This window comes from Penicillium brevicompactum, assembly GCF_028827555.1.
Source record: "Penicillium brevicompactum strain IBT 35665 chromosome Unknown utg000005l_segment0_segment0, whole genome shotgun sequence".
Taxonomy (NCBI): Eukaryota; Fungi; Ascomycota; class Eurotiomycetes; order Eurotiales; family Aspergillaceae; genus Penicillium; species Penicillium brevicompactum.
The window spans coordinates 4602196-4616793 of record NW_026623208.1 but is presented as its reverse complement, the minus strand read 5'-3'; the positions used below and the strand labels follow the sequence as shown (position 1 = coordinate 4616793).

The 14598-nt window shown below is 50.4% G+C and overlaps 7 protein-coding genes across 7 annotated transcripts; 3 read left to right on the top strand and 4 right to left on the bottom strand.

The window, feature by feature from the left end:
* Positions 1–34: 34 nt before the first annotated feature.
* Positions 35–729, bottom strand: N7506_007615 (Nucleoside diphosphate kinase; the record flags this gene model as incomplete). Its single annotated transcript, XM_056956908.1, has 5 exons — positions 35–163; positions 217–347; positions 400–547; positions 618–648; positions 707–729. 5 exons carry the CDS (start codon positions 727–729, stop codon positions 35–37), a joined length of 462 nt encoding a protein of 153 aa, XP_056811242.1.
* A 933-nt stretch (positions 730–1662) lies between these two features.
* On the top strand, positions 1663–4607 carry N7506_007614 (glucan 1,3-alpha-glucosidase ROT2; the record flags this gene model as incomplete). Its single annotated transcript, XM_056956907.1, has 2 exons — positions 1663–1744; positions 1810–4607. The coding sequence occupies 2 exons, from the start codon at positions 1663–1665 to the stop codon at positions 4605–4607; spliced, it is 2880 nt and encodes a 959-aa protein (XP_056811241.1).
* Positions 4608–4764: 157 nt separating this feature from the next.
* Positions 4765–6030, bottom strand: N7506_007613 (glucarate dehydratase family protein; the record flags this gene model as incomplete). The annotated part of the gene is made up of 1 exon (XM_056956906.1): positions 4765–6030. The coding sequence occupies one exon, from the start codon at positions 6028–6030 to the stop codon at positions 4765–4767; it is 1266 nt and encodes a 421-aa protein (XP_056811240.1).
* Positions 6031–6585: 555 nt separating this feature from the next.
* Positions 6586–8398, top strand: N7506_007612 (uncharacterized protein; the record flags this gene model as incomplete). Its single annotated transcript, XM_056956905.1, has 5 exons — positions 6586–6771; positions 6827–6971; positions 7055–7232; positions 7287–7726; positions 7785–8398. The coding sequence occupies 5 exons, from the start codon at positions 6586–6588 to the stop codon at positions 8396–8398; spliced, it is 1563 nt and encodes a 520-aa protein (XP_056811239.1).
* A 590-nt stretch (positions 8399–8988) lies between these two features.
* Positions 8989–9930, bottom strand: N7506_007611 (dihydrodipicolinate synthase family protein; the record flags this gene model as incomplete). The annotated part of the gene is made up of 1 exon (XM_056956904.1): positions 8989–9930. The coding sequence occupies one exon, from the start codon at positions 9928–9930 to the stop codon at positions 8989–8991; it is 942 nt and encodes a 313-aa protein (XP_056811238.1).
* A 690-nt stretch (positions 9931–10620) lies between these two features.
* N7506_007610 (SDR family oxidoreductase) lies at positions 10621–11544 on the bottom strand (the record flags this gene model as incomplete). The annotated part of the gene is made up of 3 exons (XM_056956903.1): positions 10621–10762; positions 10815–11183; positions 11240–11544. The coding sequence occupies 3 exons, from the start codon at positions 11542–11544 to the stop codon at positions 10621–10623; spliced, it is 816 nt and encodes a 271-aa protein (XP_056811237.1).
* A 988-nt stretch (positions 11545–12532) lies between these two features.
* N7506_007609 (fungal specific transcription factor domain-containing protein) lies at positions 12533–14213 on the top strand (the record flags this gene model as incomplete). Its single annotated transcript, XM_056956902.1, has 4 exons — positions 12533–12717; positions 12915–13226; positions 13292–13694; positions 13740–14213. 4 exons carry the CDS (start codon positions 12533–12535, stop codon positions 14211–14213), a joined length of 1374 nt encoding a protein of 457 aa, XP_056811236.1.
* Positions 14214–14598: the final 385 nt, after the last annotated feature.

Sequence of the window (14598 nt, the reverse complement as noted above, 5' to 3'; positions counted from 1 at the left end):
GTCCTTCCAACAGTTCCACGTGGAAACGAGTAATTTACTCGTAAACCCAAGCGGACTGGGTGGACTTCCACTGGAGGACCTCGGTGGGAGTGAACCAGAGGGCAATCTCCTTCTTGGCGTTCTCGACGGAGTCGGAACCGTGGCAGACGTTGCGGCCGACATCCTGGTAGGGGTGTGAGTATGGATCGACAATGGGGAATGTGGGGGAAAGCTTACGATGGCGAAGTCACCACGGATGGTACCGGGGGCGGAAGCCAGGGGGTTGGTGGCACCGAGGAGGACACGGCCGGTCTTGACGGCGTCCTTGCCCTGCCAGACCATAGCGCAGATGGGACCGCTGAGCATGTCTGAAGCTGTATTAGTGTAATCCATGACATTGAATGGCATGGAGTAACGAACAGGAGACAAGACCCTTGAAGAAGGGCTTGGTGGAGAGGTCAGCGTAGTGAGTCTCGAGGTGCTCCTTGCTGGGGGAGGTGAGCTTCATGGCGACGAGCTGGAAGCCACGGTTCTCGAAGCGAGAGATGATGGGGCCGATCAGGCCACGCTGCAAGCTTGTAAGTAAACGCCGTTCAATTGAGTCGTTATTGTCGAGCTCGGGTTCGAGGGGTCCATACCTGGACACCATCGGGCTTGATGGCGATGAAACTAGATCGATTGGTTAGCTTGTGAAAGTATAGTGATTGGGATTGATGAAGGTACATACGTTTGTTCCTCATTGGCAGACATTTTGATGGTATGTTATAGAGTGGTATGAAGCAGAAAAAGAGGGCGGGAGGAGTGGAAGATTAAATAGAGTCTTTTTTTTCCCGCAGCCACCGGTGCTCGTTGATTGGTGGCCACAAGGAGGGGTTTCTCTTCGCCTGAAATGCCAGGCCACCAAGGTCTTCAAGTCATCCCAGATGTAATTAACCTACCTAACTTTGGAAGTAGTTAGCTAGTACTCTCATCTGGGTAGTGTCTCTAATTGGAATTGAGAATTGGAACAAGACAGGCTCCATCCATCAATGGCTCCGAGAGAACTAGGCTCCGTGTTCTAATAGCCTCGACGATCTATCAAACACAGCAACGCCCTCAGTATCCATGAGTCGGTTCACAAAGGACTTTTGCTAAACTCAGGGTCCTGCAATTCGATTTCAATTGTGAGTTCTGTACACGACCGGTCCATCTGAGCCAGGCCTGTAAGGTACAATGGCCACTCTTAGAGTCTCTCTCTCTTATCCAACAAGGTTTAGATCGCGATCCAGAAGTCTGGAGCTCTGGACCCTTGTCTGTCAGAATGTCGGCTGGAACATTATATTGACAAATGCTAGAGATTCAGTATCAATATGACGTGGAAGCCGCAACTGGGTTGTGAAAGAACCCAGCTAGTCAAATTCAATACTCGTACAAATGATGGGAGCACGTAAAAATGAAGGGTTCAGACTGTCGTGGATCAACACGCTACACATTGAGTTGTGATTGGTCGAGGATCAGAATGCCTGAATATCAGGCTGATGCCTTACTGCCGCAGGCGGAGAGGCTACCCCAGCTCAAGGACAGCTTGCGGGTAGGTTCCGGTTGTTGACAGTGATCTCCACCTCTAAATGCAGGTCTTCCACTGATATTTCGCATCATTGTGTCGGAGATTGAGCCTCTCTGATTGACTAACACATTCAAATCATGGCCCGGAGCCCACCAGCCCCTCGATGGGCACTTTTGCTCTCTTTGGTCATCCTTATCGGCTGCATGGTCGTTCCTGGCTGTGAGTGTCGCTTTTGGCCGGGATCAGTCGATTTGCTTGATTGCTAACTACGATTGAAATTCTAGTTGCCGTGAAGCGCAAAGATTTTAAAACCTGCGAGCAATCCGGATTCTGCAAACGAAATCGAGCTTTCGCCGACAACGCCTCTGCTCTGGGGTCTGCATGGAGCTCCCCCTACGAGCTCGATCCCGCCACTATACACTTCAAGGATGGTCTCCTGACTGGTGTCATTGTCAAAACAACTGCTACAAATGAGAAGGTCCAGTTACCCCTCACGGTGTCCTTCTTGGAGTCGGGAGCTGCCCGCGTTCTGGTGGACGAAGAGAAACGACTACACGGTGACATTGAGATGCGACATGGCAGCTCAGCCAACAAGAAGCGATATGACGAGGCTGAAAAATGGGCCATCGTCGGCGGATTGGAAGTCAGCAAGTCGGCCACTTTGAGCGCCCAGAGCGAGACAGGCTTTACAAACATTGTGTATGGACCAGGCGATAAGTTCCAGGCTGTCATCCGTCATGCGCCATTCGGTGTTGAGTTTGAACGGGATGGACAAACACACGTTCAATTGAATCACCAAGGCCTGTTGAACATGGAGCACTGGCGACCCAAGGTTGACACCCCAGAAGGCGAATCTGCGGAAGATGAAAGCACCTGGTGGGAGGAGACATTTGGAGGAAACACCGATTCGAAGCCACGAGGCCCTGAAAGTATCGCTCTCGATATCACCTTCCCTGGATACAACCACGTGTTCGGTATCCCAGAGCATGCCGACTCGCTCTCGCTCAAGGAGACCCGTGGCGGATCTGGCAATCACGATGACCCTTACCGACTTTACAACTCGGATGTATTTGAGTATGAACTTGAGAGCCCAATGACGTTGTACGGTGCCATCCCTCTCATGCAGGCCCACCGCAAGGACTCGACCGTTGGTGTCTTCTGGCTCAATGCCGCAGAAACCTGGATCGATATCGTCAAGTCCACCGTCTCTCCGAACCCACTTGCCTTGGGCTACAGCTCTAAGACGAACACTCAAACCCACTGGATCTCCGAATCTGGCCGAATTGACTTGTTTGTGTTCCTCGGACCCTCGCCTAATGACATCAGCAAAACCTATGGTGAACTCACTGGATACACGCAGCTGCCTCAGCAGTTTGCGATTGGATATCACCAGTGCCGCTGGAACTATGTCACGGACGAGGATGTGAAGGAAGTCAATGCCAAGTTTGACAAGTACCAGATTCCCTACGATGTGATCTGGCTTGATCTCGAATACACCGACGACCGGAAGTACTTCACTTGGGACCCTCTCACCTTCCCCGACCCTAAGGGCATGCAGCAGAAGCTTGATGAAAGCGAGCGCAAGCTTGTTGTTTTGATTGACCCTCACATCAAGAACGCAGACAAGTACTTTGTTTCCGAGGAGCTCAAGAGCAAGAACCTTGCAGTTTTGAACAAGGACGGCGAAATCTATGACGGATGGTGCTGGCCAGGCTCTTCAAACTGGGTTGATTGCTTTAATCCCGCTGCACACGCTTGGTGGGCCACTCTCCACAAGTTCGACAAATTTAAGGGATCACTCCAGAACCTTTTCATTTGGAATGATATGAATGAGCCATCTGTGTTCAACGGACCCGATATGACTATGCCCAAGGATAACCTTCACTACGGTAACTGGGAGCACCGTGACATCCACAACGTCAATGGACTGACCCTGCTGAACGCTACCTACAAGGCAATGCTTGAGCGCAAGAAGGGTGAGGTCCGCCGCCCATTCATCCTGACCCGCTCCTACTACTCTGGTGCTCAGCGGGTGTCCGCCATGTGGACTGGAGACAACCAAGCTACTTGGGAGCACCTCGGCGCCACTCTTCCCATGGTTCTGACCAATGGTATTGCTGGATTCCCATTCGCCGGTGCTGACGTCGGCGGTTTCTTCCACAACCCCGACAAGGAGCTCTTGAGCCGCTGGTACCAGACCGGTATCTGGTACCCCTTCTTCCGTGCCCACGCTCACATCGATACTCGTCGACGTGAGCCGTATCTGATCAGTGAACCACACCGATCTTACATCGCTCAATCTATTCGCCTCCGATACCAGCTCCTGCCTGCTTGGTACACAGCTTTCCACGAAGCCTCAGTTAACGGCACACCGATTGTGCGGCCACAGTACTATGTCTTCCCTGAGGACGAGCAAGGCTTTGCCATCGACGACCAGCTGTACCTTGGCTCTACCGGTCTGCTCGTGAAGCCCGTCGTGAAGGAGAATACAAACAGCGCCGATGTCTACATTTCTGACGATGAGAAGTACTACGACTACTTCGATTTCACCGTCTACCAAGGCGCTGGCAAAAGGCACACTGTTCCCGCACCCGAGGAGAAAGTCCCCGTTCTGATCCAGGGTGGTCACATCATTCCTCGCAAGGATCGTCCTCGTCGTAGCACCGGTCTCATGCGCTGGGATCCTTACACCTTGATCATCACTCTCGATAAGAACGGTGAAGCCGAAGGAACCTTGTACGTCGATGATGGCGAGACTTTCGATTACGAGCGCGGAGCATACATTCACCGCCGCTTCAACTACCGTGACTCCGCCCTGTCCTCTGAGGACATCGGCACCAAGGGAGCCAAGACAGCCGATTACCACAAGGCCATGGCCGGCGTCACTGTGGAGCGGGTTGTTGTCGTTGATCCACCTACGGAGTGGAAGGAGAAGAAGACCGTTACCGTGATTGAGGACGGAGCTAAGTCTGCCTCTACTGCCTCCCTGGAGTTCTACGAACAGGAGGGCGGCAAGGCACCTTATGCCATTGTGAAGAAACCCAATGTTGGCATTGGCAAGACTTGGCGCATTGAATTCTGAGTCTAAGTTGTACATTGCTACTGTCCTGTGTGTATTTAGAACATACCTGAATTATATTTTGCAAGAATATTACAACCGAGCCGAATCTTCTGGGTCTAGATCGCACGACTGATGGCTCTCTGGGCGAGCGAGGCTATAATTACCCGTAATTTCCCTCTCACCACCTTGGAATATGCGGCGAGAACTCGGGCCGGAACTTCTTCATGTATGTGGTGTCGTCTCTCTTCGTCATTCCACAATCAAGGTACTGCTGATGAAGTTGTGCCAATTTTTTCCTGTCCAACTCGACTCCAAGGCCTGGCGCGGTGGGCACAATAACACCACCATCGGCCCACTTGAGTGCACCATCGACAATCACATCTTCATCGCGAAGCTTCCATGGCCAGTGAGTGTCGCAAGCATAATCCAGATTCGGGGTCGCAGAAGCCAAATGTGTCATGGCGGCCAGTGAGATTCCCAAGTGGCTATTGGAGTGCATAGACAATCGCATATTCCAAATTGCACAGATGGCTGCTAATGTTTGTGACTTACGCAGACCTCCCCAGAAGTGGTGATCGGATAAGATCACTTGCACTGCATTCTGTGCTACCGAGGGCGGGAGATGGGAGAATGCAACAACAGCCATGTTGGTAGCGAGAGGCATGGATGCTACTTCGGCAACGGCCGCCATTCCCTCGATCTCAGGGGCTGGATCTTCCAGGTACTCAACGATCCCATCCAGCTCCTGAGCAACCCATTTCGAAGTCTCGACGGTCCAAGCTGCATTAGGATCAAGTCGCAAAGGCACACCCGGGAACGCAGCATGCAGCGCCTTGATTGCCTCGACTTCCTGTGCAGGCGGATAAACACCACCCTTGAGCTTGATGGCCTTGAACCCATATTCGTCGATGATTTTCTTTGCTTGCTTGACCACACCGGCTGGGTCTAGAGCTTCGCCATATTCGTCATCTGGCTGGCCTGGATGTCCGGCCCATTTGTAAAAGAGGTATGCGGAGTATTGAACTGAGTCTCTTACTCGTCCACCCAGTAAGTCGCTTACTGGCAGATTGGCTATCTTCCCTTGGATATCGAGACAGGCAACCTCGAATGGCGAGAAGACTTTGTCGACAACAGACGCTGTGGTGACCATGCCAGCCATCCCATCGCCCCCGGTGGTGGTGTCGCCCGCTAAGGAGGTGGTACACACTCGATAGATGGCATTTGTATCGTACACAGAGAGACCTTTGATGCCCTCGGCTGCTTTTTCCAGGCGGGCTAAGTGAGCCGAGTCGCCATATGACTCCCCCAAGCCATATGTGGAATCGGTAATGATTTCGATGATACTGCGCAAGGCAAATGGCTCATGCACACCGACGCTATTGAGCAGTGGCATATCATGGAATGCCACTGGTGTGATAACAATATTTCTTATTATTTGAGACATGGCCGCTGACGAAAGGACTTGAACCGTTTAGAGACCTACCTGATAATGAGGCAGTGCCCAATCGGTATTTAATATCACCACCATGTTCGACATCCATCAAAGACTGCTTTTCCCACATTTCCGCAAACACGGAGAAGACCTGTTCGGAGAAAGGTCCAGCACTTCCCCGTAATCCTTGGCGAGAGGAACCCCGGACCCCGCAAGTCCAATCTTGGAGTACCCGGGCTGACCAGACTTATCCGCAAAGAATGAGCCGCTGACTGGGTGCTTATCCGTAGCCTCAGACCACTCGCTAAGGATGGGCGGATTGTCGGAAAAGAGGGGATGCTCGAACCCTGGGACCAATTCTTTGACAGCCAAGAGTCCCCCGCATTCTTAGCTTTCTCATACCCACCTGTAAGCATGAACGCCAAGGCCGGGGTACTGGGGAAGCGGGAGCTTAGACCATCTCGTTTTAAGCATATCCGACATGTGTATATATCCCCTGTCGCCAGCTGATGTCTTTGGCATTTCGTGTCGGTTTCATCCTGATTTTGTCAGTCAAGTCTCGCAGCCATGAACTCTGGATCTATTGGCAAGGATGATGTCGAGATCGTCGACACACCTTCACACATCGAGACTCTTCCTAAGCCCTCTCATGTTACCGAGATTGGAACGTTCCGTGTAGTTGGCTTGAATCCTGAAGATGAAGAGTTTTATACGACTTATCCAGAAGAGAAGCGGAAGAAGGTCTTCCACAAGGTAAGTACCCTCAGTCTCCAGGGGCCAAGTCTCATACTAATTCATCGTACTTCAGGTGGACATTCGTTTGGTTCCGATGTTAGCAGTCTTGTACTTGATCAGTCACATTGATCGAGCCAATATCGGCAACGCCAAGATCGAGGGCATGGTTGAGGATTTGAAGATGAGCGGGATACAATACAACACTGTGCTCTCCATCTGTAAGTACCGCTCTCTTGAAGAATGTCTCGAGTGTCTATGGCATGGAAAGGATGTGATCGAACTGTACTGACCTTTGCTGTAGTCTTCATTCCCTACGTCCTGCTTGAAGTCCCTAGCAACATCTTGCTAAAGAAGTTCAAGCGCCCATCTGTATACCTCGGTCTTCTCGTCCTCAGCTGGGGTATTGTCATGACTTGCACAGGCTTGGTTCAGAACTTTGCGGGTCTTATGGTCACCCGAGTTCTGCTTGGTATCTTCGAGTAAGTCAATCCGACTTGGACTCTGCTAGTCGTTTCTCTGACGCTTTCATTTAGGGCTGGCTTTTTCCCCGGTGCTATCTATCTCTGCTCCTACTGGTACATGCCAAAAGAGCTAGCACTCCGTATCTCATACTTCTACTGCGCAAGCGCCTTGTCCGGTGCCTTTTCCGGTCTTCTTGCCGCTGGTATTGCCAGGATGGACGGAATCGGCGGTCTGGAAGGATGGCGTTGGATCTTCATCCTGGAAGGTCTTGCTAGTGTGGTCCTAGGCGTCGCTTGTTTCTTCATGCTTATCGACACTCCTGCGCTGTCTCACCGCTGGCTGAACGAAGAAGAGATTCGCTACTTGGAGCTTTCCATGTTCATCAAGCAGGGTGGAACCAGCAGTGATGAATCCGGTGGCTTCAAGTGGAGAGACTTGACAATGGTATTGACCAACTGGCGAGTCTATGTGCAAGCCTACTTTTTGCTGTGCCAGTCCGCATTGTCATATGGTAAGCAAGCCTGGTTTTGGCACTGTATCTTGACGAGAGCTAACATGTGTTCCATTAGGCACCAAATTTACTCTCCCCACAATCACCAAATCCATGGGCTTCAGCTCCACCAACGCCCAACTCACCTCTGCTCCTCCGTACGTCGCCGCCGCTATCTCAGCCATCTGCTTCGCCCGAGTGTCCGACCACTACTATTGGAGAATGCCATTCGTGGCAATTCCCATGCTCATTGTTGTGACGGCCTATGCCATCATCTTCTCCCTGGATGGCGAACTTGAAGCAAAGAAAGGTGTGGCATACTTTGCCGTCGTCCTAGCTGTCATTGGTATCTACCCCATTCAAGCGGCCGCCGCCTCTTGGAATGCAAACAACATTGCCCCATCGTCGCGACGAGCTATCGGTATTGCGCTGATGAACTGTGTTGGAAACATCGGTGGTATTCTCGGTAGCTTCATGTATATGGAGAAGGAGAGCCCCCGGTATGAGACCGGCTTTGGTCTCAGCATGGCTCTTGGCGGGTTTGGATTCTTCGTTGCTTTGTTCCTGGAGTGGAGCTACAAGGTTGGCAATGCCAAGAAGGACAAGCTTGCGGATGAGGCGAGGGTCAAGTATACGGAGGATGAACTGTTTGACTTGGGAGATAGATCTCCGCTGTTCAAATACGTTTTGTAAGCTGGAAAATCAGTTTATTGGAGGGCAGGCAGGCACTTTGAGGGTTTATGATTAGCGGATTGACTTTATTATTTTCGAATACCAAGCTCTGTTTCCAAGTTTATCTCAGGAAGATCTTTCCCTACTCAGGTTGCTTAGTTTCCCCTAAATATTGGCGAACCTTGGAAGTATTCTGACCAAGACATGACTAGATGCTTGTCCCAGAGGTAGAGACAACCGTCAGTCAAAACCCGTCAGAAGTGGTGAGTAGTTAATGCTGAGGGGTGGTCTAGTCGGAAACAGCCCCAGACAGGTTGTCCTGCTAGACCCTCCCCTCAGCCGCCAGGGAGCGATTGCCGTTTACTGAGAAGTCTGAGATCTTCCAGGAAGTGACACTACGATCTTCCACGTTCAATCCCTGGCACCCCCTTTTTTTTCTCTTTTTCTCTGACCACTTTCTCATCCTCTCACTTTCTATTCTGCTCTTGCTTCTTTCCTTAAGACCTACCAAGGGTCGCAGTATACACCCAAAATACACCATGAAGAACTTGAGATTAAGCAGAAGAAAATGGGAGCTCCCACGGTCTAAAAATTTGCATTGACTGATATAATCACAAAGCTGCCTCAATTTCCACCAAGCTATGTGTCTGTGACTCAATGGCCTTCTTTTCCGCATCAGAGGGCTCAGTGTATGGTCTGCGTGGCTTCAACTTTTCCAATGCCCCCTCGATACCAGCACTCTTGGCCGTGTTTAGTGCAGCCGCATATTTCACAGCAGCAATTCCAGTCTTACAGGGCTGTTCTGCAAGTGCCGCCTTCTTATGCAACTCCATTGCCTCTTTGTATCGCCCCTCCTGATACAGATTGTAGATCCGCACGATAGTCTTGGGGAACACATTGGCAAATCCAGCCACGGTACCCGAAGACCCAGCAGCCAACCCGCCAATGAGGAAATCTGACTGTCCGCCGTAGACGACAAATCTCTCAGGATCGAACTCCGCCGACAGCCGGGTGATCTTGGCAACAGCACCGCAAGTCAGTTTGACGCCGACGATGTTGCTATGCTTCTTTGCAAGACGAGCAATGGTGGCGGAGTCAAGATCGATACCATTGCAGACGACAGGGAAGTTATAGATGACAATGGGCAGTGGGCTGGCAGTGGCGACATCGTCGAAGAAATTATCGATCACGGCCGGGGTGGTTTGCTTCCCAAAGTAGGCTGGGGGAAGAAGCAGGACGGAGTCGGCACCGGCGTCTGCTGCGTCTGAAATGAATTCCAGAACCTGCTTCGTTGAGTGGCCGCCCACGCCTGCCATGATTGGGTATGAGGGACCGACTGCTTTCCGTGCGATTTCTAGTAAGATCTTGCGCTCCTCACGGGTCAAGAGGAAGGTCTCGGCATTTGTACCTAGGACTACTAGCCCTGCGAGACCAGTCTTGGGTAGGTATGTGTAGTATTTTGCTTGAGATTCTGTGTCGAGGGTGTCATCACTGTTGAAGAATGTAATTGTGGGAGCCCAGACTCCGCTGGGTGGAACTTGAGAAGCTGACATGGTGGAAGATCTATGATATGATTTAAAGCAGGTGCAATTCAGAATCCAGCGACAATGGGAACTCAGGATACTTAAAGCCCTAGGTAGGATTTGGGGTAAATATCCGCCCAAAGCCAAGACACTCTACTTGCGCATGTCGTGCTTCGTTCGGGGCCCCGCCGTGACACTCATGTGAGCTCTTGCTTTCTTACGGAGTACTTGAAATATGCTTCGTTTGGGAGATGGGGGTGCACAAAATCAGTCTAGTGCATGGGGGAGCACCAAGGCTCGGAGCAAGATACCGATCCAGCTAGCTCAGGCCTGCGGCCTTCCTTCCGTTCTTTTTCCGCCCACGGGTGCTGTGCAGAGTGAAAGTTGCCACGGACGGATATGTGATGACAACGGATAAGTAATGCTTGCGCACTGTCACGTAATATTGTACGAGTCGAACTTACCCCGTAGCTTGATCTACGGCGGCAGTCGTTGCCCACGATGCCATAATAATTTTGCCATTCATTTGTTTTAAGATTATGCTACTTTGCTATATTCAACTACAAAAAACACCACAAAAAGCAAAGCAAAATGACAAAATAGTACCAATAGCCTTCTATTGTTAACTATTTTTGAATACTATAGTCCTCGTGTTTAGACTTCATATTTGACGTGATACCATAAGTCTATATTTCACTAATAACTCAGGATTACATTGCTTTACAACTTCCGATGCATGATGGTAGCACTCGCTTGGTGATTAGGGAAAAGTAGGGTGTCAGCGACAACAACATTCTCCCTGCGTCCAGCTGCGAACACAATGGTCTCGGCAATGTCGTCGGGAGTCAATGGCTCGCAGCCCCTACTCGAGGGTTAGATAACCCTTGGATATATGAGACCAGGTTAGTACTTACGAATAGACAGCATCGGCTTTACTCTTATCGCCGTAGAATCGCACAACCGAGAACTCGGTTTCAACCTGACCAGGATCAATGCCAATTACACGGACCCGCTTGGCAATCAACTCTTTGCGCAGACTCTCAGTGAAAGATCGAACAGCAGCCTTGGTGGCGCAGTAGATGCTACCACCGGGGTATGGTTCGCGACCCGCAATCGATCCGATGTTGATAATGTCTCCAGAGCCCTCGCCGTTATTGCGCGCTAGCATGGAGGGTAAAATGGCTTGTGTCATGTTGATCAAACCAGTTACATTGGTCTTGAACATGACCTCCAGGTCGTCTTCAGCGATTTCGGGGGCTTTGGCGACGCCTTTGACGAGACCACTGTATGCATGAGGTCAATTATTAATTGTGAGCTCTCCCGTTAGGCCCACACTCACGCATTATTGACCAACACATCAATCTCCTTGAACTCGGCAGGTAGCTTGCTCAAAAGCCTCCGCACTTCTTCTGCATTGCTCACATCGAGTTGTACTGGGAGCACCTTGACTCCTGCTCCGACTTCTTGGACGATCTCAGCCGCTATTTGATTGAGGCTGTCAATTCGGCGTGCCGTCAAGATGAGTTTGAGATTTTGGGGTGACGTTCGAGCAAACTCGAAGGTAGTTGATCGACCAATTCCAGATGATGCACCGGTGATAAGGATTGTCTTCCCATCAAGGCGCTTTGACATCACTGTGGGCATATTGTCGGTAGTATGTGGGAGTTTGAGATCTGGGAAATTTTGACCACCCCAATCTGGGGGACATTTGAGTAATAAATCGAATCATTGTATGGAGTAGCTGTAGCTTCAGCGATCGATGATAGGTTGAGCCCACGTCAAATGTAAGAACTGCCGGAAACGCGAGCCCCCACGGCCCCCCACACGGAAAACGAGGCTGGCCCCGCTTCTCCGCATTTCGGCTCCTACCCGTCGCTTCCGTCTCCAGGGACTTTACATCCGTTTGCTTTTCCGCTGCTGTGTCGCTTCTCATGGCGTCAGATCAACAACCCCAGACATCTGCAGCGAGCCGGTCGCATGGGCCGAAGACGAGTCGAAAGGAAAGGGTAAGGGTGACCAGGGCTTGTGACCGATGCAGAAAGTGAGAGCGCCCCCTCAAGCCCGCTGTGTGCCTTCCCTCTAAAACTCATTTAGAAGGAAGATCAAATGCAACGGCACGCAACCATGTGGTTTTTGCCTTCGGGCAAAAGCGAGCTGCACGTTTGCTAAGGCATATGCAAGGGGGCGGATACCTTGCATCCCAGTCTCCGGGGACATGAGAAGCCCACTTGCGGTTGAACAAGAGCCTTTATCAGAAGGAGCCTCGCAATACCAGCATTACTCTTCTCTATTGCCTAAAGTAGTTGCTACACCTGGTGTAGCAGCGCTACAGAGCGAACATGTCTCGCCGCTGGATGTGGAATCGTCAACCTTCGACTATGATGACTCGCAGCCCGCTTCAAATCCAGATCAGACTGATCAACAAGGCAACTATATTGGCCCGGCATCAGGGGTGTCATTTCTACTCAGAATCCAGAAGCGGCTTCATAAAGCCATATCATCCTCTCAAGCTAACAGCATTTTTGCATTTGGCGATGCTCCAATGCATAGACCCGAGTTCGATCCATCATTCTGCATGATGCTTCCAAAAGAAGATGCTCAGCGTTTAGTAGATCGATATTTTGATTTTGCAATGCCCACGTATCGGTTTCTCCACAAGCCAACGCTTCAGAAATGGTTTAACGAGTTCTATGATACCCTCGGGGCAATGCATGACCAGCACAATGCATCAGCCAGAATTGCGTTGTTATTCATGGTCTTCGCGCACGCGAGGGTCTATATGCCGGAAGATGACCAGCCAGGTCCGTCGGACCTAAGGTGTGTGCCCAGGTCTCTATCATGAAGCATCGGATCCAAGACTTGCTGATATATGTCTGCTGAAGCAACCGATACTTTATAGCCGCTGATCACCAGCTCTCAAAAGAGAAAGGCTCAATACGATTGACCAGTGTGCAAGCTCGTCTATTACAATGCTATTATCTTCTCACTCAGTCCCGTATCAATCATTGCTGGAGCTTATTCGGCACGGTGTCTCATCTAGCCCTAGCAATCGGACTGAACAGAAAGGATTCCTCTGACTTGGCAACTGGTCTTAATGTTGTCGAAGCTGAATGCCGGCGGCGAACATTTTGGTGTGCATATACATTGGATGCTTACCTTAGCGCGGCTTTGGGAAGACCACGAACCTTCCATGATAATGATATTGATGCTGAATTACCCGCCTGTGTTGAGGATGAAGATTTGATTGCCGGCCAGGTTACAATACCCACCCCACCAGGCAGCACCAGGAGACCGTCAACGATGCTAGCTGCACTTGCCCACATGAAGTAAGATCAAGAGAACCGGTTTTTCCTCGGGTTTTGTTTCGGAAACCAGCTAACTGGTAGCACAGACTTGCTCAAATAACAGGCAAAATACTAAGCAACTTGTATTCCATCAAGCCAATCCCAGCCGCTCGCCAAGTAGCTGCCGTTAAAGAAATTTCTCACGAGCTTAGTGACTGGCGAACAGAGCTATCGCGATTCTTAGATGTGGACACCGTCAGCACATCACTGTTTCTGCCCATCTTTCAGCGACAGCGGAATGTTCTGAATATGACTTATTGGCATGCGATTATTCTCACCCACCGACCGTATGTATTAAGCAGCTCTGCACGTCTTTCGCAGAGTGATGAACAAAATGACCACGACATCCAACAAAATGAAAGTTTGAGAAAGTGCCTCGATGCAGCGATGATGACAGCAAACACAATCAGCGAGATCACTGAAAGCCGTCAACTATACCGGGCATTTTGGGTAAGTATCAATGCTCTACTTCAAAACCATGCTAATGCGGTATAGAATACAGCATACTTTGCCTTTGGTGCGACGATTATGCTGTACATATATGTGATCCAAGAGTGTGCGTCTCCTCCGGAAGTCTACAGTCGTTACTTGACTGCCGCCTCGCGATGCCAGTCCCACATTTCCGCCATCGCGGAGAAAGGTTCATTATCAGAAAGATATAGTCTGGTGCTTGAAGAGCTGCGCGTAGAGGCATTGCGTCAGACAAAGCGTGCAAATCTATGCAAGACGGGACCGGGGGGCTCGTCTCGTCAACAGGAGCACGAGGTCGAGCCTATGTTCACGCACACGAACGAAGCCCAAGTTGATGCTCCAGCTGCTGCTGACCTGGTACACAGTGTCATGGATCTAAATGGTAATATTCCTGGGCTGTATCCTGACTACTCGGGTTGGGGCCAGTTTACTTCGATGGTTTCGTCCGGATTGGGCAATATGGATATGTTCATGAATTGTGATTCTCTTAATTTCTAAGCTGAACTATGCTATCATTATTTTTCAAGCAAAATTTCTCGATATTATTGGAAGCAAATGACAGTAACTGTATTTCTCAACTGTTCATCGTGATGTCAAACAAATTGGTTGCCATATTTTTCAGGTTTGTCTAATTTGGAAGCTCCCGGGATCGGACTGCGACGTTTTTACCATTAAACAAACACGTAGCTTTTTGCGTGCGTGAACACTACAACAGTTTCTCATCTCTATTCCCGACAATTGCTGTCTCAAACAAAGTAGAGGACCCTGAATCCTGTTGACCCTGGCCAATTTGCCATTTTGGGAAGAAGATCAACAGATCGGCAGCTGACATAACCGTCCGGGCCGCGAAAAAAGCCGCATGCGTGTCCGGTGCCTTTTTCAT